General features: G+C 62.2%; 1 protein-coding gene across 1 annotated transcript in view; it reads right to left on the bottom strand.

The window, feature by feature from the left end:
• The window catches only part of LOC104076880 (LIM/homeobox protein Lhx4), a gene marked incomplete at both ends in the record, with an annotated part of 1,333 nt that extends 377 nt beyond the window's left edge, over window positions 1-956 (bottom strand). Inside the window, 2 exons of the mRNA XM_009577896.1 lie at window positions 390-544; window positions 754-956. Coding sequence (XP_009576191.1) covers window positions 390-544; window positions 754-956 — 358 coding nt within the window. The remainder of the gene's footprint in view (window positions 1-389; window positions 545-753) is intronic.
• Window positions 957-1,269: the final 313 nt, after the last annotated feature.

The raw sequence follows: 1,269 nt of genomic DNA, 5'->3' as shown, positions 1-1,269 counted from the left end.
CGGCACCCCCGCATGCCAGCACCGATGCAACCCAACACCTCTGCAACCCAACCCCCCTGCAACCCAGCAGACCAGCACCGCAGCACACCAGCACCCCTGCAACCCTGCATGCCAGCACCCTTGCAACCCATCTCCCATGCAACCCAGCACCCCAGCATCCCTGCAATCCAGCTCCCGGGCACCCATGCCACCCCAATACCCCTGCCACCCCTGCAACCCCTGAAGCCTAGCAGCCCTGCAACGCAGCATCCCTGCACCCCTGAAACCCAGCACCCCTACAGCCTGGCACTCCTGCACCCCTGAAGCCCAGCACCCTGGCACCCCAGTGGGACCCCTGTGTCCCTCTTTGCTTAGGGGCAGGGTGGAGAGGGGCGTCCCCATGGCCTCACCTGCACCACCCTCATGTCGAGCCCCGTCTCGGAGGAGAGCTGCTCCCGCACGTGCCGGGCGGGCTTGGGAGAGTTTTTGTAGGCGTTCTTCAGCGTCTCCAGCTGCTTGGCCGTGATGGTGGTCCGGGGCCGCTTAGCGCCCGCCTCGGAGTCGTCTGCAAGCGAAGGAACCGGTCCCAGCCCCGACCGCAGCAGCGTGAGCAACCCTGAACCGCCAGCCCACGCCGCTGGGGAAAAAAGCTCCCCAAAACCAGCTGCCCCAGAGCCCGCAGCCACCCCTTCCCGCAGGAACAACACCGGTGACGTGACCCACGGCCACCCCTCGCCGTGATGTCCTGCCTGGTGGCCCTTTCGGGGTGCCTACCGTTCTGCTTGGCGGTCTCGTAGTCCTCCTTGCAGACCAGCCGCCCGTCCTCCATCAGGTAGAACTCGTCGCCGGTGGCCAGCTGCCGGCTGCAGATGATGCAGGCGAAGCAATGGAGGTGGTAGACGAAGTCCTGGGCTTTGCGGACCACCTGGGTGGGGGGGATGCCCTGCTGGCACGCCGTGCATTTGGTCCCGAAACGCCTGCAAGGAGAAGCGGGCGACCCTGAGCTCCCCGGCGAGGTGGGCTTCGCCGGAGATGGGGTGGGGACCAGGAGACAGGGCAGAGTTTAAACCAGCAATCAACCTAATTATGCATGACACTTCACACGGCAGGGGTTTATCTTCTTCAGCGTGAAAGACCGGCCTAATGGAGCTGAGGAAGGTTTGATTTTAATGGTTCTTTTAACTAATGCTTATAGGCTGCCTGATTTTCCCCTGCAAGGACAGTACATATTTCATCCACATTAATACCAAATAAATTAATTACGCCGCCCCGCTAGCATGATGAATCCGA

This window comes from Fulmarus glacialis, unplaced genomic scaffold (genome assembly GCF_000690835.1).
Source record: "Fulmarus glacialis isolate BGI_N327 unplaced genomic scaffold, ASM69083v1 scaffold16925, whole genome shotgun sequence".
NCBI lineage: Eukaryota > Metazoa > Chordata > Aves > Procellariiformes > Procellariidae > Fulmarus > Fulmarus glacialis.
Note: the sequence above shows the minus strand (reverse complement) of the source record. Positions and strands in the feature narration are given on the sequence as shown.